The sequence below is a fragment of the Pyrgilauda ruficollis genome, unplaced genomic scaffold (assembly GCF_017590135.1).
Source record: "Pyrgilauda ruficollis isolate IOZ18807 unplaced genomic scaffold, ASM1759013v1 scaffold107, whole genome shotgun sequence".
In the NCBI taxonomy this organism is placed as follows: Eukaryota; Metazoa; Chordata; class Aves; order Passeriformes; family Passeridae; genus Pyrgilauda; species Pyrgilauda ruficollis.
Genome location: NW_024508877.1, coordinates 574,878 through 597,622, shown reverse-complemented (window position 1 = coordinate 597,622; position 22,745 = coordinate 574,878). Strand labels below are relative to the sequence as shown.

General features: G+C 42.2%; 1 protein-coding gene across 46 annotated transcripts in view; it reads right to left on the bottom strand.

The window, feature by feature from the left end:
• Positions 1-20,724, bottom strand: part of CELF4 (CUGBP Elav-like family member 4) — a 670,311-nt gene extending 649,587 nt beyond the window's left edge. For 45 of the 46 annotated variants that reach the window (XM_041471768.1, XM_041471925.1, XM_041471699.1 and 42 more), the window contains exon 1: positions 20,430-20,709. In XM_041471768.1, the coding sequence (XP_041327702.1) occupies positions 20,430-20,709 (280 nt within the window). Of the gene's footprint in view, positions 1-20,429 lie in introns of all 46 variants that reach the window. The other variant, XM_041471988.1, reaches the window with a different exon arrangement.
• Between the last annotated feature and the right edge of the window lie 2,021 nt (positions 20,725-22,745).

Sequence of the window (22,745 nt, the reverse complement as noted above, 5' to 3'; positions counted from 1 at the left end):
TGCTAGGGACCCCCCTTCCCCAAAGCATGCATATAACAGGCACACAAAACAAGTAGGCACTAAAGCCAGTGACAGACAGTTTTAATTTTTCTCTAGAAATTACTTGCTCAGCGTCTACAGAGTAAACCAACAGCTGAGCTTGGAAAAAAAAAACCAAAACAACTATGTCTCCTAACACACAGCTCTCAACAACACTGTGTGTCAAAAGTCTAGAAAGGGCTATGAAACAGAGGCTGTGCCTTTGGAAGGACCTGGGTGAGGTGGGTGGCTTTTTTGGCTTCACTCCAGCAGCTCACCTGGAATGGAGGGGGAATGCGCGACCAAAACAGCCAGCTTGCTCTTGAGGTTCATTTAGTCTGCAGCTCCTCAGAAGGACTCCTATGCCTCTCTTTCTCCACCCCTTAGAGAGAGAATGTGTCCCATTGGGGCGGAGTGGGGGGGAAGGAAAATGCATCTGGGTTGTATAATTTGAGCACGAAGCTGACATAAAAATAAGGGCTTCATGATTTGGGCTTGGCGAGGGAGGGGAAGAGGGAAGATTTGGAGGAGGGGTAAGGAAATAACAATTTGCTGTCTCCTGAAGTATTGTTTAATGCTTTACTTAAAAGCGCTGACAGCTTCTCCACAGCTGTATCCACAATAGAAGCAGCTTTCTGGCACATTGATAAAGTATTAAGACGAGCAGAGATCTGGGCACGATGCAAAGATGAGAGCTCCTCACAGCTGAATTAAGGCGATGCGCACAAAGTAACCGTTACCTGGCAAAGGATCGTTTTGATGCCGGCGTCTTTTGTTTTGATTCCAGATCAAAGGGAGGAGGATAGGTGGTTTAGGGCTGGCACTCCGAGCTGCATGGCTAACTTATCTGTGCCATTAAAGCAGGCATCACATTGCCTGCTTGTAAGCAGAGAAAGATCTGAAACACCTGAGGGAGGGATGGGACACAAGGGGGAAAAGCTACACCAATGCCGTACTGGGAAGATGTGCTGTCTGGAGTCCTCCAAAGAGTGTTTAAATACCTGTCTTTCTTATTTAAAGAACCCTGGGTGTAAAGTCCTCCTGTTGTTCTCAGTCTGGATTGTCTCACTTCAAATCCAGATCTAAGGTTGTCTCTGCTCTGAGCCCTGGTTCCTGTGTTGGGACATCCTCTGGATCTGCAGAGCTAGTGTAACAACTGGCCACAGAAAATATCCCAGAAGAATGGCCACGGTCAGATTGGTTTAAAAATGCCTAATGCCAGCTTGCTTTTTCTTTCCTTTCACGTTTTCTATATTTGTGTGTATGCCTGTGTACTTATACAGGACTGTGACCATTTCTATATATGTAGACATCTCTAACACAGAAGTTTTGCCATCGTGATCATCCTGCTGCAGTTAAAACAGTGCAGTTTTCTCCTTCCACAGACCCACAATCCTGTAAGATGGCAAGCCCTGGCAGTTCCTGCTGGCTTCGAGGGAACCTCAAAGCTTCTGTTTTGAGGGTCTCAGCAGTTCTCTCTACACCCCAAAGGAGAACTGGGCCCCAGGTTAATAAAAAGTAGGGCAGCCTTATCCTATCAGCTGCATGAGAGGGTGCCTGGCATTTTAAGGATGAGCGACAGAGAAAATTCAAGTTACCAAGGTAATGGGAAACCTCAACATAGTGAAGAAAGACGTAAAAAATACTTGCTGGATCCACATAGCTACTCTGAGACAAACTCACTGAATGCCCTGACTCCCATAGGTTTCCCATAGGAAAAAGCTTCCTTTAAACCCATTCTGTCAAAAGTGTGAGTGGGCATCTGGTTTGTGCTGCATCGAAGTCAAATAGATTGGCTTTTCTGCTGCCCCTGCTGGAGCTTCTGTGGAAATTAGCTGTACGGTGTGAGATCCCAGCTGAGCCCATGCACACTTGGAAGGGAGAAAGAGAACTCGGACTCTTTCCCTTTATTTCTCCCAGCAGACTGGGCCAAATCTTGGTCACATTTATATCACAGTAATCCTAGAAGAAGTTCATGAGAGCCAGTTCCTCTAGATTTATATGGATATAACCAAGAGAAGAATTCATCACCATGTCTTCATCGATGGTTCATAAGCAAGGAAAGTACTAAGGCCTCCTTTATCTTGACAGCACAAGATGGCTCAATAAATGTAAAGCATGTGTTACATAACAGTAGAATAATCTATGGTGTTGAGGGCTCACAGATTCTGAAAGTCTTTTTCACTTGAAGTGGAGGGGGGGGGGGTTAGGAATTAAATAGGGAGAAAAATATATATTGAATAAAGTGCTTGTTGCAGAATATTTTTTTAAATACAGAACTGTGAAACCTAAAGTAGGGCAATACCCTCCCTTTCAACAATACTTTGACTTCCTACAGTCAGCAGATGCAATATGCATAGGATTCAGAAAGATCCCATTAAAATTCATTAAACCGTGTTTCCAGCTATTTAGTAAATTTTGAAGAAAAGAAACCCATTGCCTCTTCTGCTCCATACGATGGCCTCTTTGAATGCAATTAACCCTTCATTCATGGGTCCTTCTATCCAACTAATCTCCCACCCCGTGCCTTCCGATGCATTTTTAATACCGCAGCTAATACTGCCACCTAAAATCCTCCAGCAGACACCATGCAATAGAGCTCTTTGCGCAGGCAAGAAACTGTAAATCTCCATAAACAGTGCTTGAATGAACAGCAAATTCAGATAAGTGATGTGTTCTTTTTCATGGCTTCCAGTTCTAAATGGGGGATGCTCTTCATCCTTCAAGGTAGACTTTTATCCAGCAATTATCATGGTTTTATACCTGCCCAAGGGATTTAGCCACTGGGTTTGGGGAAGCTGGGCAAGAAAGGGTGTAAAAACATTCAAAGGAGCATAAATAAATAGTGAAACAATAAAGAAATACCTAGTAGTACACATGCAAACAAACATTCAAAATTTTAAGTAAGAAAAAAAAAAGGAAAAAGAAAATAATAAAGGATAAAGATCCAGAAAAATCAGAAGACGTTATATGAAGTGTCAGATCTATCTGTCTGAAGTGTAAAACTCTCTTTTCTTTATTACATGACTGACAGAGACTCAGGACCCAATCTGGTCTCATCCTGAGTTCGATAAACTGTGACCAATTTCAGATTGGAACTCCTATTTACGGAGGTGCTAAGTGGAGAGGGGGATTATATCATGCAAAACAGAAGCAACCAAAAATATTCCTATTCCCCCCATCCTCTTTTCCCATCTGATAAATGAGCTGGTTTGTCAAAACAGGGAGTGGAACTAGAAGGGCCAGGGAAAAGGATTTGCTATAAAAAAGAAAACAGAAGATGAGGACTGAAAATATTCTGTGTTTCTGTTTGCTTGAAGCAAATCCCATTCCCAAGCCAAATCGAATCAGAATCTGTCCATGAAGAAAGAATTCAGAAAGGAAATATTTTGAAATATAGAGGTGGTCTCAGCCTGATCCACCCTGCAAGGTGTTCAAAGTACATAGTGCTTCTTTCATTATTTCACTGTTCTGTCACAGCTATGAAGGAGTGTTATTTCTGAGTCACAGAATTATGCTTTTCACTTGGCTTCTGTAACACCCCTACGCTTAATTATTTCATCTGAACTACAGATTTCCACAGATCCAGAAAAGCATTTAAGCACCTGCTCAACTTTAAGAACCTATTGCGTTCTGGGAGGCTTTCCACAATGTGAATTAAGTGCACACTTTGCTGGATGGACAGCTCTATACCATAACTGCATTACATCTGGAAGAGAGCCATACTCTTTCCCAAAGGGTTCGCTGCTTTCCGCTATATCAATCTAAAATTTTTCCATAAGTGTATGAGCCTTTTTTAATTTAAGATTTTGTCATATCTAATTGAACACTCACACGATGTTTTCGAGGAGTCTTGGACAACTTGGAAAGGACTGATCCTGGCACTTCAGAACGGGACAGAAGCATTACAGTTTGTGTATTGGATGTGAGTATCACCCTAAGCCACTGGGAAGCCAATCTGAAATCTGCCTGCTTAACAGAGAGGCACTGCTACTGCCTTGCTCTGCCAAATCAGGGTATTTTAAAGAGATAGTAGAGTGATTCTGTTTAAAATTCACAATGCATCTGTGTAGAGGATGAGAATTTCAAAGTACGGCACAAGTCTTACTTTATGGGGAGGTATTATTCTCATTGTTCTTTCAGAGCTGGAAAAGGAGGAGAAAAAAATGTATAGAAGTTCAACCCTGCAAAATTTGTGGACCTGAGTGGCAGGCTAAGAGCTACACAGCAAGCTGTGGAAAAATATCAGCAATCAAAAGCCAAAAATCTGGTCACTGAGCTTCCTGTTCAAAGACATGCAATGTACTATACTCCTACCCAAGAAAGAGTGGCAAGTGTTCACTAAAAATTTAAAGGTTAAATGTCTGTATGGAGGGATACACTGGCTACCTCACACTCCACTGGGACTGGTCATGTTGCCTGTAATGCCATGGAAATATTGTACAATTAACAGCAAAGTTCAGTTGCTGCAAGATGTGTATGGATTCATCCACTTTGATTTTTTTCCATGATTTAAGCATTAGGCACCAGGAAATTAATCTGGGCGATAGTCAAGACAATCTGCAGAGAGCTGGGTCCAGTGTTGCTAAAACAGGCTGGCTGAAATGAAAAAGTGCAGCTGTGACTCTCTTGCTGATACCAACACACAAACACACGCACACAGACAAAAACCGGCCCTTATTCTTATTATTTATGGACACAGTTGAAAAGCCAAAGGGGGGCAAGGTAATGCACACAGATGCTGATTAGCTGGAGATTATATTGATGATGTAATAAAAATTCACTTTGTCTCTTAAGCTGCACCAGGACAATCAAAGAAAGATTAGATAAAAATCAGAGAGAATGAATAATAGAAGGGAGAGGTAACATTGTAAACCATAACTCCCTGCGAAATGCTCTACCTTTGACTGTCCTCAGTCAGAATAAATAAGAGCTGGAGGGTGTAAATACAGCCCAAATGCACAGAAGAAGGAGGCAGATGTGGCTTTGTAAGTGTAATATTTATCAATAAGCAGCCAGATATGAACATTTACCTGAACGGGTTTGCAAATACACACATACACATATCTACAAGCACACACCTTTCTAGCCCTCTTGAAGAGATTATGAGAGGGAGTGCAGGAGAGAAAACATGTTTGGAGAGGGACAGATGGACACAGAAATGGACGGGGTGAACAGTTAACAGCATATAGGAAATTATCTGAGTAAGAAAGAGGAACTTGTTGGGAAAAATCAACTTTGTCTCTACTTGGCAGGGTAAGGGACACACATGTACACCTGTTTATCCAGACATACACCCATGTGGATCCCTATCTGAAAAAAATCCCTCCAGCCGCAAAAGGTCTCCATCAGAGAAAGATAGGAGAAAACTTTCCTCTCTTAGAGTGCTTGCCTGAAAAGGAACAGAACTCCTGCATGTCTAACGTTGGTTTAAGTTTACTGACCATGTTTAATATTTGATTAAACCTTTGGCATAGCTGACTATCCTGATCTGAATAGATGATCCGATGCTTTCCCTGGTAGTAAAGCCAAGTATAAGTAATAGCTGTCCTCTGACTACTGCTGCCTTATGTGTACGAGTCAGATTTTGCTGTGTCTGAAAACCTGCTATCTACTTCTGGATTCTTTTCTGCTGCTCAGTATTTTCATCAACACTTTACAAAATCAAACAAACAAACAGAATAAAACCCCACCAAAACACTTTTTCCAGCCATGGAGGGGGCTGCAATTTATTCACCACTGTGGAAAAAAATACCTTCCTTCCAAAGTCTTCCCTGGCTTAAGCATTTTACCTGTTGTCCTTGTTGTACTTTTTGCCTGTGGTTTGCATTATTACTTGCTAAATACATTAGAAAATGCTCATCAGCTTGCTCGGCAGCTTGGGGATGTTTGTGTGGTTGCCCACACACATACGCACACACACATACACGCAGCAATTTTTTAAATAAATCACAGTCACAGGGGTGAGGAGAGGGCATGTGGTGTTTTGGAAGGGAGCAGAACAGTAAAAAAAGGAAGGACATCTCCAGGATCAGAAAACTGGCACTGTCAGAGTTTCTCTGCACCTCTCAATGCCTGTGAGATGGCCACCGCTGCTGATCACAGAAAGTGAGAGGCAGGAACACCAACCAGGGGTGCTTTTCTCCTTGTCCACCTAGGTGAGAAAAAGTCTAATCCCTCAAGACAGACAAAAAACAGGCCTAAATTACCAGTCTACATGCTTTACACCTCAAATGAGACAAGCCTTGCTGGGAGAGGTAATATCTTTTATTAGACTGAGTGATACAATTGGAAAAAAATAGACAAGCTTTCAAGCACACAAGGAAGTCTGTCTTTTTTTTTTTTTTTTTTTTTTTTTTTTTTTTTTTTTTTTTTTTTCCCAGCTATATCTGCTGGACTAATAAAAGATATTACCTCTTCTTACAAATGTGGTCTCATTTAAAACCTTAGACCATCACCGCTAAAGCTACAGCATGATTTCTGACTTAAATATACACAAAGCTCTTTACAAAGCTGGACAAATTCCTCTCTACACATAGCAAACTAATGAAGAACAAGGTCTAGGAACGGGATCAGGTAAGATATGGAACATTAGTAAGAGGAATGGGCTATAAACAGGCTCCTAATCCCTTCCTACCTACTTCTGAATGAAGAAGACTCTGATGCAATGCCAAATCAGATGCTTATTTTGCCTTCTCACATTAATTTTTGATTGCTAGAGAGTGGTTCTGGAAGTGAAGTTCTGGTAGTTATGTTTCAAAACATCAAGAAAATTTTTTTTTTTTACAAGAGGCTGAAGTGTAGTCCCAGAATGGACTGCCAGGGGTCATTAAGAATAAGATCACAATTTTTAGAATTCAAAGAAAAACATATGCAGGATCTTTGTTCAGGTGTGAGGAACCAGCTGCTTATTTAATGAAACATGCAAAGTTAAAAAATAAAAAGGTGCAATTGTCTTGGTGAACTTAACTGCTTACTGCACTATTTTTTTTTTAATCTTTGAAAGACGACATTGAGCTTTGAACCCCAAAAGGGGAAAAAACAAGGAAAACCAAAAACATTTTTCTGTCTACTCTCTTAGTAGTTTACATACAGAAATGTGTCTGTGTATCTGTGTTTCTGCATATTTCATGAGTGTGGGTCTTTCGGCTACTACTCATGGCTATTTTGCTTTCTGAAAATATGGACAGCATGGTTTCCGTTTCCCAAAACCTGCTAGGGAAGGAGATGGGAAAAGAGAGGAGAGATAGCTAGCATGGTCAGAGGGAACCCAGGTGGTGACTTGCAACATGAACCAGTGAAGTGTTTTCTGCAAGGGACGGTGCGAGGGCAGAACATCGGTGCAGAGCTGAACCAGGGGAAGAGGAATGTGAATAGCGATGGCGAGAGCTGGGGGAAATGATCTGTAGCTTGGCTATGGAAAATAAATGACTCATGAGCATGGTAAGCTGACAAGTGGGAATGGGCAGCAAGCCTGGAGCGGCACCTGGGGAAGGGACGCAATCTTGGATGGGATCTAAGACTGCGGTCCACACACCCACACCTGTACTTGCAACCAGGCTAGGAAGGCTGGGAAGCCAGGATGAAGAGCTGGTCTTGGATGCACGCCCAGTGAGCGAAAGCCTGGGTGCTGCACTTGAGCAGCAAAGGCAGGGGCCAAGGACAGAGGCCCGAGCCGGGGGAGAGAGCTGCTCGCCCGACAGTCGACCTGTATCTTTTGTCACAGCAGGGTCATCTGGTTTGCTGGTGGCTCAGCTATATCTTTTTGAATTAAGAAGCTGCTGCCAGAAGTCCTGTCCCTGGATCGGTGCAGAGGAAAAGACGGGAATGACACACCTATTGTGCAACTCCTTTTTTTGAATAAACTTGTGAAATCTAATTCTACCAGCACTTCTCTGGCCTTTTTCAATGAGCCGGTCAGTAATAAATGACCATTTAACAGCACAAAGCAGCTGTTATAAGGGAGAACAGATTGAGGCTAATACAATACACATTCCCCTCCAAACAAGAACCCAACTTCATTTTTTTTTTCTTTTTTTTTCCCCCATCTGCAAACACTGTCAGTAAAGCTGAGTAAATATATAAATAATTAAACAAACAAATACTTTCTCTGCTGCCCCCAGGCCTTTGAAACTGAGACTTAGTTGGATTTCAGGCAATCAAACAGCATCGTGTTCACGCACTCACACTGCATGCAGGCTTCCTCTCCACCTTTGACAGAATATCATTGACTTGAGTGCACTGTGATGATTTCAAATAGACTAGGGGTTAGATAATCGACTCCACACATAACTGCATGCACACTCCAACTCCTTCATTTATTTCATAAAACACATGAGCGCAGATGGGATGGAAACACCAAAAAAGACTCCAAACAAACAAACAAAAGAATCCCATGTACATAGCTACTGATGAACGAACTAAAACTACAACTGAAAAAATTTAAAAAAAAAAAACACAAGGAGCCTGATTCATTTGTTTGTCAGATCTTTGCTGTAGGTGATCACCTGAAACCCTCCTCTTTGATGAAAACATTACTAAATTAAATTTTTTGTGGCTAGATACCTAAGGACACCGGGATGCTGTTTATTCCCCACAACCTACACCTCGGGTAGCAGCAGTGAAAACTCCATTCTGGACTACCTTGCTCTGCCAAAGTCAGGGATATTCACATCCCTGCTTAAGGATTCACACAGTGTCTGTCTGTTGTTTGTGAGGCTGGGTCAGAGTATAACTATTGACTTCAGAGAGTGTTGGGTCGGTGCTCGGCAAATGGGCGACGACTGCCAATTCCTTCTGCCTGTACTGAGGGCAGGAGTACACTTGTCTAGAGAGAACTTGCTCTTTTTACTGACCCGGTGAAGGCAGATACCTTCAGCTTGATCCAAACTGTGTTGCAAACAATAGGTTTGGATCAGGCCCTCAAAGAAGAAAGGTGGGATGCAGCCCTTCATCAAATCCTTGCTTTGCAGCTCCCTCAGTTGCCATAACAATGAAGAGTATGTATGTGATTCACTAAAAGAAGGGGGAAAAAAAAGTATAAATCAAGATCCTGAATCAGTGAATGATGACATTCCTGTAAAGAGAAATTACAAAGGCTGAATCCTACTCACACAAAGAAAACTGGCAAAATTGTCATTGACCCTTTCTTAGCAAAGCAGCGACAAATATGCATTTACAAGTGAAATGAGCAAAGCTAATTTTCCATGCCCCCACTGAGTGTTTTTTGAAAGCATGTTTTCCGGATCTACGCTGAAAGGGGCTCTGATGTAATTCATTTACCATCAGAGACACACCAAAACCTTTACACAGAAAAATGTCAAATGTATGCCATTACCTTCTCCCTCATTAAAAAAAAAAAAAAAAAAAAAAAAAAAAAAAAAAAGAATTAAAAGAAAAATTAAAAGAAAAATCCTGCTGGCCTAATATTGCAGTTGGGGAAATGAAAGATCAATAGCTCACTAGAGCCAATGGGAATCTTTCCATTGATTCAACAGGTTTCAGTTCAGGCCTGAAGGCACCAAGCTTAAGTGACTCCATCAGAGAGTGTTGGTGAGTAATTATCCACACTGTGATTAGAACCTAGACGTCCTCACTGCTCGCCCTCACCCACCAGATAATGCCCTTCTTTTGAATGAAGCTGCAGGCACAGGCAGCAATTTTAACGGAGCAGCTCTGAGGTGTATTAGCCATCACAAATATTCAGAAGGAATGGCAATGCTTGTGTTCCTTGGTTTTTTTATTTGTTTGTTTAATTCCCTGTTAACTTTTCCAAATCCCTAACAGAATGTAGAAACTAGCACCACTCTGGCACCCTTGTCTCCTGCAAGATCTTTAGGTGCCTTTTCTGTCAGTGTTCCTATGGGTTGACTCACTTCTTTTTTTTCCCTTTTCTGTTAGTTACTAAACTTGGAGTTAAATAATTTCTAAGATACTCTTTTTTTGGTATCAAAATTGGCTGTATCCCTTCTTGCAAATAAACATGAGGCAATGGTATGCTTTTAAAGAGTTTGCCAAAGGATTTTTGTTGGTTGTCTTGCCCATTCCTCATTTCCACTCCTACTTTTCTCATTTACTGCCAGCATCTTGAATGAGATTTCTTTTTCTAAAAAGAAAAAAAATCCATATAAATAATAATAAATAATAAAGAAGATAGGAAGAAGGAAAGCAAAGTAAAAAAGTAACCAAGCTCCCTCTGAATGCACAAAACTGAACAAATACCACAGAATAGCATAATTGAATAACAATATGTCTTTATAAAAGAGGGTGAAAAATTGCATTCTCATCCATGTATTATTGAAGATGGAATACGATCAAATAAATTGCTTTTAAAAGCAATTAAATGCTCACAAAAGAAAAACACTTGCCCCATAAACTGAAAAAAAAAAAAAAAAGTGTAATGAAATGCAAACCTTCTTGAAAGTACCATATAGACACTGGAACAAGAACAGTTGAAGCTGAATGGTAGAGCAGAAGGAGTGAACTAGCTTACCTAGGTAAGGCAGCCTATTGTTGCAGAGGGAGTAGTTAGGAAATTCGGATGGAGCCAGGTCTGTGTGTCTGGGCTTAGGCGAGTAACAACCTTAAGTCTGTCACATCGCGTGTGATCGGCCGCTCCTGCTTCAACCAGCGGCATCTTGCAGAGCTGCCCGTAACTTCGGGCCCAATCCAAACACTGCTGCAGGCAAGGTAGAGCTTTTCCTGGGCTTCAGCAGGCTTTGGGGCAGGTGTGTGGCTGCTCTGCAAAGTCCTTTCTTATCAATTATAGATTTTACACAGTGCTGAACGTATGTTATTTCCGCCATGTTTTTCCCCCCATCCCTTAAATGCTGATAAAGGTGTGGGAGAAAAAAAAATGAAACACTTTCATTGCAATTCTGTGTTGAAAAACTCTCTAGGATTAATCCTATTTTGATGGGGGCTGAAGTTGCTGACCAAAATGCTCCTCGCTGCTAGAAGTTTCTCAGGTCCCTGGCTTATGTGCACCTGTCGGACCAAGACCTGAACATACAGAAAAGCAAATCTGGTTTCTGTCTGTGTTTAGTGAAATAATGAGCAGGAAAAAGAGCCTAGGTGAGAAAACAGAATTTTCTCTAGGTTAACTTCCAGAGAAGTGCAAACCAATTCAATCTGTTCGGCAAAGGTATTTCACTCTCCCCCTGCTTCCTCCATGCACCATTTCAAAGAAGTGCATCTTTACCTTATTATATTATTAGAATCAATCAATATTATTAATATTACATGTGGGCAATTCTGTAAATTCTTCATAGTTCTCCTCCTCGCCTGTTAACAGCAGGTACATTATACAGTCTCTGGTTAGATTGGTCAACTAGGCTATCGATAGTCTTAATAAGCAATACCTATATTGTGACCTTTGCTCACAGAACTGAATCTCTCATATAGGGCTGTCAGATTCTTTAAAGAAGTATTGATAAGTTCATTACTGTATTGCTACATATAATTTTAGGTGTGATTTTCACTCACCCTGAAGCTTCTAGTAACCTAATACCTTTTTTTCCCCTCCTAAAGCATTGGCCCTTTTACAATTGATCAAATAGTGAATTAGAGCATTATAGAGAGGAAACATAATCAGGGGATTTCTACAAGCACACTGTGATATATCTTTTGATCTTCTGACAACCTTCATCCCTCTCGATCCTAGGAAGGAAGCGCTGTTTTATAGGGATATTATTAGGCTGATGTTGCTTTATACATCCACCTGCAAGAAGCTACCGAGTCCGACAAAGATATTTGTGTGCGTTTGCAGTGAGTGATGCATATTATGTGATGCGAATCTATCCTTAGGGACTGGGAAGGAGAGGAACTATGTGCAAATGTAAGTCTGCCCTTTCGATACATGCATGCATACACAGTCCCTGTGTAGTATATACACAGGCATTTGCATTAGAAACAGGCCAAATATGCAGTCATATCTCATCGGACCAACTCTGCAAAGCTCCGTTTTTATTCTGTTTGAAGAAGCTTCATGTCCAGAGTTATCTGCCCCGGTGCACTGCGAAGGCAGCCTGGTAGTCTCTAAAATATTTTGCAGGCTCAGATGCAATGTACAAATAAAGCAGAGATGAATTAATTAAGTGTGACTGTATCATTAAAATAGTATAATGAGCAAATGGTTACGTATCATATTAAACTCTGCACATAATTCCAGGAATACCTTCTTAAGTCACCTGCCACTTTCACATAAGAGTATGTTCTCTGTACTGTCTTTCAGAAAGGAATTATTTAGAAACCTATATAATCCTGTCTGTACTGAATACATGTTTTCATTTGCATGCACATAAAATAAATAGTTGCATGTGTGTGATGTGCAAATGTCAGGCACACTTCTATCTCTCTGCATATGCAGTTTTCCCATAAAAGTTCATTCTCAGCTACACTTTTTGTGTATGGGGTTTTTTTTTAGGTTTTTATGTTCTCTTTATGTTTTCTGGGTTTAAATAAGGAAATTAAACACCTTAGCCATGTAAAGGGATAAGAATAGTCTGCACCGCAAACTGTGTCTGCACTACACCTTAGTCTACCAAACCATAAACAACTTTCTGTTTGCAAAATACTTTGAGAGACCTTACAATGAAGGTCCCCATAACCACAACCACATATCCCTGGAGACATTAAAATTGCCAGTGAAACAATCTATTAAATAGTTAATGTTAAACAATGACTTTACATGTTCAACAAAGGAGGGAGAAATAAACAGATAAGGGTGAGGTAGATCGAAATCTGCATGCCTCATTGGCTGAACTGTCGGATATTTCTAATGCATCTGAAGGGTTTGTTACTAAGAACCTGTTAAGTATCTTTAAACCTTTGATCTGTAGCCAGTCTTAACAAAGGTGACAATTAATTACAGGAGAGTGCATTGCAATAAAGTTACATCGTGGTCAGTTTATATATACTGTCCAAAGCTGGTTCACAGAAGTCACTGTCAATTAAAGTCTTCTTGGAGTCCAGTTCATTATCAATTTTTCCCCCTTGCCTTGATCAATATTTTTGGCTGCTTCTGCTTGACAAACTTAACACAATGTCTATATCTATATGTCTTGCCATTCATTTACATGGAATAGATGGCCGTATATGATTTATTTTTAGCTACTACGTATGGTCAGGCACTTTATTTGAGAGGTTTAGAGCTCTCATCTGTCTTTATTTTAAGGAGCGACAATAATAAGCCCACTCTTCCTTCAAGGGGATGTCAGTTGGATATAATGAATGCACATTAAAAGCTGCATTCACCTGTATGTGCATTCAGGCTGTGGCTCACAGTGACAAAAGCAAACAAATGCAATCTCTGTGGTGGCATCCTGACTCCAGACCGCACCAAGAGATGCAGCGCAGATAAAGTGACTCAGTAGATCCTGAGATCCCCAAAATGTGATCACGGCTCCCTGGAAGGTAGAGGGAAAGAGGGACCCTTGTAATACATACCCCAGCTCAGTAAGTGGAGCAATGGTGGAAGAAAACCATAACTTTTACTCACCATGGTTAATATTTTTCCCTTTTTCTGCAGCAGATTTTAATGCATAAGGGTCAGTCCGCCATGACAAACCCCCGCAACAGTCATACAAGTGTCAGTGGAGCATTTAAGTGAGTGAGAAATGTGGCAGAGATCAGGCTTTTGTCGGTTCCTTAGCTTTGTTTTAGCTTTAGTTTCACTTACAGAAGTAAAGCTAAGTTAAGGGACAAGCCAGCAAGCACAGAAATTAGCAGCATTAGCTGCAAGTATTGAGGTTTGCTATGTAAACCCAAAATCCAGAATTTTAAAGGGAATATGAAACACTGAATAAGTGCAAACCTGCAGCAGGATTTCCAAACATGAAGCCACTTAAGCGATGGCAGAAATCTCACTGTGCTCTGTCCAGAAAGCAGGTAAAGGCCTTTGCTCCTGAAGTAAAGGTGACGCAGGGATTAATGAAGCACCAGCTATTTGTTAAAGTCAGGATTCAACTTAGCACCTCACTTGCTTAGTGCAAAGTCTTATGGGGCAGAAACCACACAGTGCTTGATGGACAGGTCATGTTGAGCTCTGCAGCCCCGTGCTTTTTTGGAATATTACTTTGAGGCTAGAGCCAACACCTGCATGGGTCTTTGGGCATCTGATGCTTTCTCTCTATTTTAAATGCAGGTATGCGGTCCAACAGCCTAGATCATCTCCCCCACTTTTTCTCCCTTGGAACCATTACTGCCTGTCACATACAACCACCTCAGTTCACACTTGATTGACGGGAGGGACAGTAACAGCTCCTTTAGTGTCGTTATGGTCTGTCGGGTCAGTGCGGCTGGCTGGTATGCACGCAGGGTATGCATGATAAAAAACACCCTGATGTCTTACTGAAAATTGTGGCTGCATACTTCCAGCTCCTAAGGCTGGAGGAGACCCTCCTTGATCACCCTTCTGTCCCTTGATCTTGACCACAATGGACAGAGAGTTCTCTGCCTTCCCTCCCTGACAGGTACGAACCGCTTTTCGGTTGAGCACAAAACACTTTCCACAATCTCACTCACTCTTTACCCAGAAAAAATTTCCAGGTGCTTTCTGACAATCTCCTTCAAAAGACTATTCCATCAGCTGCCTGGCTTTTATTATGCTATGCAATTTGGATTCTCTGCTGAAGAAAGCCCTGCTGGTGGCACTGGCCAGTAGCAGATGCAGTTTACAGGACCAGATGAACCACGCTTCTCATGCAAGGTGACAAGGGTCCTCAATTTTTCCCTCTACTTCAGTGCTGAAATTTCTGATTTTTTCTGGCACAATACGGGGAAAAAAAGACATAAAATTAATCAAACTGCCCCCCCATTCCTATTGTTTCTTGCAGAAATTAGTGAGTTTCTGATTCACCCCTTAATTAAAACCTTGGTAGAGACAAGTAAGTACTACGAAATTTGGTTGTTCTTAATTTTTTTTTTTTTAAGGACAAAAAGTACCCTTTTTTATTCCATAAAATGCTCAAAGGCACCAGTATATGTAGGTATTGAGGGACAGAAGCAATTGTAATCTGTAAAAGTGTAAGAAATGTAAGTCTAAACTGGAAAAATGTAAGAGAAGAAACAAAAGCTGTGGACACACAAACTTTAAGTTCTTTCTTTTTTTCCACATTAATGTAACTTTTAAACAAATCCATATTGTAAGGATGATTACTTCATATGGTTGTGGGACTAGCTGAGGAACAGCTTTCAGTGCAAAACTTGACAGGCAAGCAAGAGATCCCAGAAAATTAGAGTTTGTATTGGAAATGCTGACACAACCATAACAACAGCATCATAACTGGATGCAGCTGCTTTTAGAAACCAGAATCCATGTCCAGACCCCTGGAAAAAAAGAGTTAACATGTACCCTTCTAATTCATGGAGCAATCTGGGCTATCTGTTTGACATTATCAAAACACATAGATGCTCATACATACAGGAGATTTTAATGAACAGGGGGTTGCTTTTTTCCTCTCTTCCATCAAACTATCAAATTGCATTGTGATTGTTTTAAGGGGTTGTTCTTTAGACCTAAGGCTTGAAGTCTCCTCTGTTTTATTCCAGTTTGTTTGTTCTTTACCTCCCTAAAACTTGTTTGGTTTACTACCATACTAAATGCTGTATATGTTGCTTTCAGACAGGCAAGTCTTATGTTTCAATTATGGAGGAGTTTATTCAGCACCTGTATTGCGTTGTGCTTCTTTTCAGCTAAATTTCCATTTCCCAAAGGCTGTACACATGAATGTGTACACATCTCTTTTTCTGTATGTGTACACACACAAATCTATACTTTTTTGCATATAAACATACACATCTTATTAACTGAATGTTCTTTTTCATTGCGCATTTGAATTTCTGACATATCCAAAACCTTTGTAAACATCCTTAAACTTAACAAGGTTTTAATTTTTCTATCATCTATCTTTGTAATCAAACAGAAAAGAATATAATGAATGGAAGCCTTGTTTTTCTACCCCAGAGGTGTCTTAAATTTCAAAATTATTTATACTTTTAAGAAGGTAAAGCTGTAAAATAACTAAAGTATTCTCTTCATACTGCATTTTTCTATCTGCATTGAATGCTTACAGACTGAGGTTTGGGTGAGGTAGGAAAAACACCCTAACCACGGGACTGCAGCAGTGGATTTCAAGAAGGTTTTGGGGGATTTGTGCTTTTCCCACCCCTAAATAAGAATTGAAAGAGCGCTGTTGGTCTCAAGTCCATGCAAGTCTCCTGCTTTTCCAGTGCACACTATCTCCGCGCTTTAAGTGCATTCACCCGCATGTGTTTCAGTAAATCTCAGTTAAGTGTGGAATGCTGATTTCTTCTGACTTCCTAAATAGAATATTATGGAGACCTGTGTGTTTTAAATTAAAACATTTCCCAGGCCTTGGGTACAAGCAAGCTTCAGTAGAGAAGAGTGTTTAAACCTATGGGGACAGTCCTATATTTAGATAACATTAATTCATAAATATTATACTAAATACCACTTAAATTGGCCTTAAATGACTTCAAAGATAATGCATTATAATATGGCTGTCCTGAGAGCACTAACCTTTATATCTCCCAGTAACTCAGCCTTTAAGCATACTCCACAGCTAGATAAGATGGGGGGAAGTTATGAATGAATGTCTTGCTAAATTGTTAAAGTGTGATTAGTTAACTGAGTGCATGTGTGTGTGTGCGTATGTGTGAGCGCGTGGGTGGGTCAGCTCAGCCCCGGTAGATTTCTACCCGTGGATCTCAGCACACAGCCTCTTCCCAACCCTTCAGCAAAGTACCAGAGCAGGAGCCTGTTCCTGCCCCGTGTGGAGAAAAGCAAGGATGGGGGAAATATGCAGCAGCTACGCTCGTGCCATGAAAGCTTATTTTCTCGGGGATCTGGCAAGCCTTTCCCGCCTTCCCCCACATGCTGCTTCCCCCGTACCCTTTCTCTCTTTGTGTATCTGCAAGAGAATCATAATCCCCTGCCTCTTTTCTGGTGGCTGTACTGGTATCAGCCAGAGCTGATGAGAGAACCTGGGACTTCACTCTCCTTTTGTGATAGTTTTTTCTTGGAGGTGGGCATAGTAATGTACTTTAGGTTCTCAATTTTCAATTTCCTCCTGCTATACAGGGGTGCAGCAATAGGAGATCTTCAAAATATTTTCAAGAATACACATCCTTTGATCTCGTTTCAATGGATTTACACCTGAAATTACTCCGGTTGCTGTTTTTTCACTTTAAGCTAATTCCTCTCTCTTCCCTCTTCCCAGAACAGTCCCACCTTCTCCCCCTCTACACCCAAGATTTGCTCTCTGCACACTTAAATAAACTACAGCCTACTATTAACCCTTCAGGGTGTACCACTGCCACAGCCTCATCCCCTGAATTAGGAATGAAATCAACTGAGAGTGATGGATCAATTAATGTATAAGCATTATGCATCTCTTATGGAAAGCATCTTGGGGTTTTGTATTGCCAACCTACCCCTGTGAGCCAAGTTGGACTATCTTTATGCAATTCTTCACCTACGCCTGCAAAGCAAAGCCAAAATAAGGACATCTGAGTGAATACAATGCTTCACATGACTGCATTTAGAGAAGGGAAGAGAGAAAAAAATAGATTAGAAATGAAATAAAATGAATAAAATAATAATAAAAAAGCCAAACACAACCCTCATCCTTCAAAGCCCCATCATGCTTTTTGACTTAATAGTAATTAATCACTACTGGCAAGAAAGTAATTTTTTTCCAGGTAGCCAGAGGCACATTTTTATCAGGATTAGCTAATAAATCAGCGGCATCGCTAGAAAGGAGTTCAAACTCTTCTCGGATGTACTAAATAAAACCAATCTCTGAAATGCTGGCAACTCAGTGTCTACTGAAGCTTTGCTCAAACCCTAGCCTGCAAAATAACAATCATCATCATAAATTTTCTTTCCAAAGTCCAAAACTTATAGCATGTTAAAAATGACTGTTTGTTTTGAGATGAACTCATGCAATTTGGTTTGATGAGGTGACAAGACTCCCAGCCTGGCTTTTTTCCTAGGTTGCAGCTTTACAACAGAAATGAAATGAAGGGAAATGAAGTTAGTATCTTGCTTAATTCAGGGATATGTGTTAAACACATCCAAGCAAGATAAATGATCCCTCTCTCTCTCTCTCCTTTCTCTCTCTCTCTCTCTCTCTCTCTCCTTCACTCTCTCTCTCTCCCCCTTCCTGAGTTTGTCTCTATGAATACAGACATACAGTAAAAGCAAAACTGAACTGAAAGAGGGGGAACTCAAATCTATGAAATAGAAATTGAAGTTAGCGCACAGAATGATTAATTTCAGGTTTAAGATAAAACATAGCAAAAGAATAAAATCTCATCAACAAATCATAGTTAACCTCCCACAACCAAAAAAATACTTTATCAAAGTGTTAGCTCAAAGATTTCCTCTACACTATGTTGAGTGATTCTCTTCAGTGTAGCTTTTACTGCTGTTATTTTTATTTTACAGAAACCTTAGATATTTTTTTGCAGACACATGCACACACACACACACACACACACACACACACACACACGAGCTCAGTGTCTACTCTCACTATTAGACGAAATCTCTCAGGACCTTTCCTTCCCTGAAATTCTTACCATTATTTTTATTGGTATTATTAATAATTATTACAGTACGGGTGTCATGTTTAAATAATGCCAATCAGACCTTGATCTGGCTTCTAGGAAGACAGTCTGAAAAGAAAGCAAGGTTCGAAAGAGCTACACTGATAATTTTAAAAATGAGAAGGGTGTTTGAAGCGACCGGCAAGTAAGGATGGAAGAAATATCCTATAACTTAGACTGAGTCCCTAGTCCCCGAGCCCTGGATATTTCCTCTAGCCTGTGTAAAGCTGGTACTTTGCACTGTCAGGGTATATTTTCATTCGCATTTCCTGAGAGTGGAAGCAAGGAAGGGAGTGAGTGGGAAGGGAGAAGAGATGCCTGCTGAACATGCCGTTAAGTTCAAGATTTACAACTCGCCAAGGCATCTGGAAAGCTGGGAAGCCAGTAATGCCATTACTGGTGACTGTCACTGCCAGGAGTCCGCCAAGCTGGACTAGACACTGGTACTGAAGCTGTCCTGTAAAAGATACAACTTCCACTCTCCCCGTGGCCCCGTGCAAAACGCTTTCTCCTGCTGCACTAAATCTGGAGTCACACCCCAATCACTTCTGACCCAGTCTTTTTCTTTTCCCTTTTCTTTTTGAAAAATAAATATGAACACACATACACACACACACATACACATGTATACAGAATCTGAGTTAACAAGGTGGCTTATATCACTTCTGGTTTTCTTCTGTTTCTAAGAGGAGCTATCATGCAAATTACCTTCAACTTCCTCCCTGCGAGTCCTACTTTCCTACCCGAGGATCTGAGCATTTCTCCCCCACTACACACACACCCTCCCCCACCCCCAAAACGGAGCACCATCTAATCTGATAGGCACCTCCGGAGAGCCTAAACTGAGCAGGGAAATTAGCGGGCAGAGATGGAGCAAGTGAGGCATCGTGTGAGGAGTACATCTCCACTACCTTTAGAGAAAACCTAAAAAGTTCCCGGCATGGACTTTGGGCACATTAAAGTAGTGCTTGGAATATGCCTGGTCAGAGACTTCTTCCCTCTGGAACTAAGCTGCCACCTGTCCTTTCTGTCTTGCCTTCTCCCACACAAGCACACATACCGTGATTTTGTGCACACACCCCTGCCCCGCTTGAGATGGGCTTCTTTATTATTGTTTATATCCCTGTTCCCGTGTTGAATAGAGCCAAAATGAAACAGTCCCCCCGGAGCAACTCACTCTCCTCCACTTCTTGCTTTGTAGGGGACTACAAATAATAAATGTGACAACAGTAAAAATAAAAAACTACCAAAAAATTAAGAAAAAAAAAAAAAGAAAAACAAAAGAAAAAGCCGCCGGTGCCAGATACAGAACAGCTGTAAAATAGGGGGTTGCCCGCAAACCCAGGGACAGACAGACGGACACACACACCCCTGGGCTGAGGAAGAGCGGCTCCCGAAGGTAAATAGAGAGCACCCGCTCCGGCTTCAGCACCGCGGACAGCTGCCGCCGGCCCCGCGCCCGCGCCGCCGCTCGCCGGGCGCTCCCCGGGAACTGCCTCTGAGCCCCCAAAAAAGCGGGGAAAGAAATAAAAATACTAATAAATAAGCCAAACGGAGCTGACTCCCTGCCCTGACTCTCGCTCTTATCTTCCCAGGATGGGTCTATTATTTCTTTCCCTGCCCCCCCAGCCTGCCGCCTCCGCCCCCGGGCCAGCCAAAAATGAAATAAAATGAAATGAAATCGAAAGGAAAGAGAGAGAGAGAAAGAGAGAACCAGGGAGAGAGAGGGAGCCTGCCTTTCTCTCCTGATCTCTCCCGGGAAAGTTCAGGAGGTAACTCACCTTTGTGCATGCCAGTGAACCTGTCCTTCAGCACCGTCAGTTCATAGATCTTCCCGAACTCCTCGAAGAGCGGTTTGAGGTCTTTCTCGTCCAGGTTACGGGGGATCTGCCCAATAAAGAGCTTAATGGCATCGTGGTCCTTCATTGGGATGGTGGATGGGTTTCCGGGACTATGGTTTAATCCGTTCATATGCCCGTTGGTGCTGGGGTTGCTGTGATTGCTACTCAGGCTGGTATTGTCTGGTTGTCCGTTTGCTAACGTGGCCATCTTTATATACATAGAGAAAATCTTCTTTCCTTTTTTTCCCCCTCTTCTTTTCTCTCTCCCTCCCTCTCTCTCCCTCTCTCTCTCCCTCTCTCTCGCTCTCTCGCTCCCTCTCCCTCTTTCACACACACACACACACACACTCACACACACACACACTCCTCCCTCTCTGTCTCTCTCTCTCTCTCTCTCTCTCTCTCTCTCTCTCTGGGTCTGATCTGATTTTTTTTTTACATTGAAGATCTGTGTCCTTTCCGTTTAAACAGGCTGGATCGGTTCAAATTCCCAGCCAGACTAGGGGGTGGGGTGTGAGTGTGTGGATGTGTGTGTGTACGGGGAAGGGAGGCTAGGGGTGGGGGATTGCTTTTGCCTCTACTCTGGCTAAACCCCCTCCTCCTATCCAACCACCCCCCTGTCTGTCTGCCCGGCAGAGGCTTAATGGTATCTTCCAACACAGCCCCTGGCTATAAATAGCACTAGGCGCATGGCTCTTTGAGAGACAGTCAATTTCTATTGTGCCAAGTGAGCAAAGGGGAACGGTTGCGTTTTTAGGACCAATGATGATGATTTTTTTTTTTTTTTCCTTTTCCTTTGCAAGCCCTCCGATCAATCGCTGTCGTTATAATTTCAGTGATCATCGGGAAATCTACCTTTTTATTTGAGAGGGGAAAAAAAACCCCAAACCCAAGGTGTTCTGACTTCTTTCTGTTATGATGATGCTCTTACTTATTATTTACTCTTATTCTAATTTCGCAAATGATAATAAAAAGCAGTTCAGATACGGACGAACCCCCCGGCTCAGAGGTTGCTTTTGCTGTTGTTGTTGTGATTGTGATGTTACAAGCTCTCTTTACTATATCTGTTCATGTTGCATCTAAAAAAAATATGCATGCTCTTTAAGTTATTTTTTTAAAAAATATCAATTATGTTACTGATGATGACATCAAACTAGGAAAGCACAAACTATATTATTGTAGCGCTTTAAAGAGAGTCGAAAAATATCAAATGACTGTTGTTAATTTTCGTGCTGCTGATATTTATGTTATGTACAGTCAGTGCGGGCGTTATCTCCTATACTCTGTGTGTGTGTGTGTATGTGTGTATGTGCGTGTGTATATTGGAAAGGGATTGATTAAGTAAGGTTTTCGTGCCCGACTTTCAAGCCATCAGGATATTTTGTCTGTCTCTGATGGAAACATAAATCGTATTTTGTAGTCATCAGTGATCGGGAGTTGCTTGTCCGAACAATGCTCTCTAGACAAAGTGTACTGTATGGTGGAGACGAAATCAGCTCTTCGTTCATAGCATCTGGGGGTGGGGAGGGCAGGGAGCCTCGGATTAAGGACACAACTCCCCCTTGTCCCCCAAATAATAATAACAGTAATCCGGACAGTAACGAAACGCGGCTCTGCGTGCGCTCACAGCAATTTTCCCCTTGTTCTTTTTTCCCCCCTTTCCCCTCTTCTCCGGTTCTCCCGCTTCCCGTGCGAGCCGTGTGGGGATGAAGCTCGGAGGAACACCAGCAGGCGAGCCGGGAGCAGCCTGCGAGTTACCTGGCCTGAACCCCCTCTCCCCTCCCGGGCGGGCTGCAGCCGCTCGCCGCCCGGCTCTCGCCGCTCGCCCCGGGGCTGTCCGCAGCCCCCGCCGCCCCGGCCCCGCGGGGCCCCGGCCATTGTTCCCGGCGCCGCCGGTGGAGCCCCGCGGCGGAGGCGGCGGAGGAGGCCCCGGGGAGTTGGGCAAGGGGGGGAGGGCTGGGAGCGGGACCCCCCCGGCCGCCCGTCCCCCGGGAGCGCAGGTAACACACACGTGTGGCTGCCGACGGAAGGGGCAGCCGCGGGGGAAGGAGGTTGTTAGTTTAAAATTTCAATCTTCCTGCTTTACTGACCGGGATTTTTTTTTTTTTTTTAATTTCTGTTTTAAAAACAAAGTCCCCTCCGCCTCCCGTTAAAAACAAAAAACAAAAACCTTAAAAAAAATCACCCCACTGCAGGTGGCTCGGCTATTCCAACTACTCCTGTCTGAGAGTGCTCCCATGTCCTGCCAGCAGAGGA